The 370-nt window shown below is 70.8% G+C and overlaps 1 protein-coding gene across 1 annotated transcript in view; it reads right to left on the bottom strand.

Moving 5' to 3' along the window:
* Positions 1–370, bottom strand: part of FERMT3 (fermitin family member 3) — a 19,026-nt gene that overhangs the window by 14,093 nt on the left and 4,563 nt on the right. Inside the window, exon 4 of the mRNA XM_010838088.1 lies at positions 216–356. Within this exon, the coding sequence (XP_010836390.1) occupies positions 216–356 (141 nt within the window). The remainder of the gene's footprint in view (positions 1–215; positions 357–370) is intronic.

The raw sequence follows: 370 nt of genomic DNA, 5'->3' as shown, positions 1-370 counted from the left end.
AGGGGAGCCGAGGCCTCAAGGGGAGGCCAGGGTCCTGCCCTGTGACCTCCTGCCCCACCCATGGGCAGTTTGGGGCAGGTCCCAGCCCCCCAAGCTGGAGGGGGAACAACAGCTCTGCAAGGACGAGGTGACAGTGGCTGGGCCTGGCAAGGGACAGGACCTTCCCCCTGGCTGGACCCTGGCAGGGGCAGCATGGGGGCCACCCGGGGACTCACTGAGGAGCCGGCAGATGGCCACCATGGCCTGGAAGAGGGGCTGGGAGAAGCTGGCGCGGAGGCGCAGGGCACGGCGGTTGGGCAGCCGCAGGATGACGGGTCGGTGCTGGGGCCCGAAGAAGAGGCGGGCGTCGGCCCGGAGCCCCGCTTTTTCC

The sequence above is a fragment of the Bison bison genome, unplaced genomic scaffold (assembly GCF_000754665.1).
Source record: "Bison bison bison isolate TAMUID 2011002044 unplaced genomic scaffold, Bison_UMD1.0 scf7180017864089, whole genome shotgun sequence".
Taxonomy (NCBI): Eukaryota; Metazoa; Chordata; class Mammalia; order Artiodactyla; family Bovidae; genus Bison; species Bison bison.
Note: the sequence above shows the minus strand (reverse complement) of the source record. Positions and strands in the feature narration are given on the sequence as shown.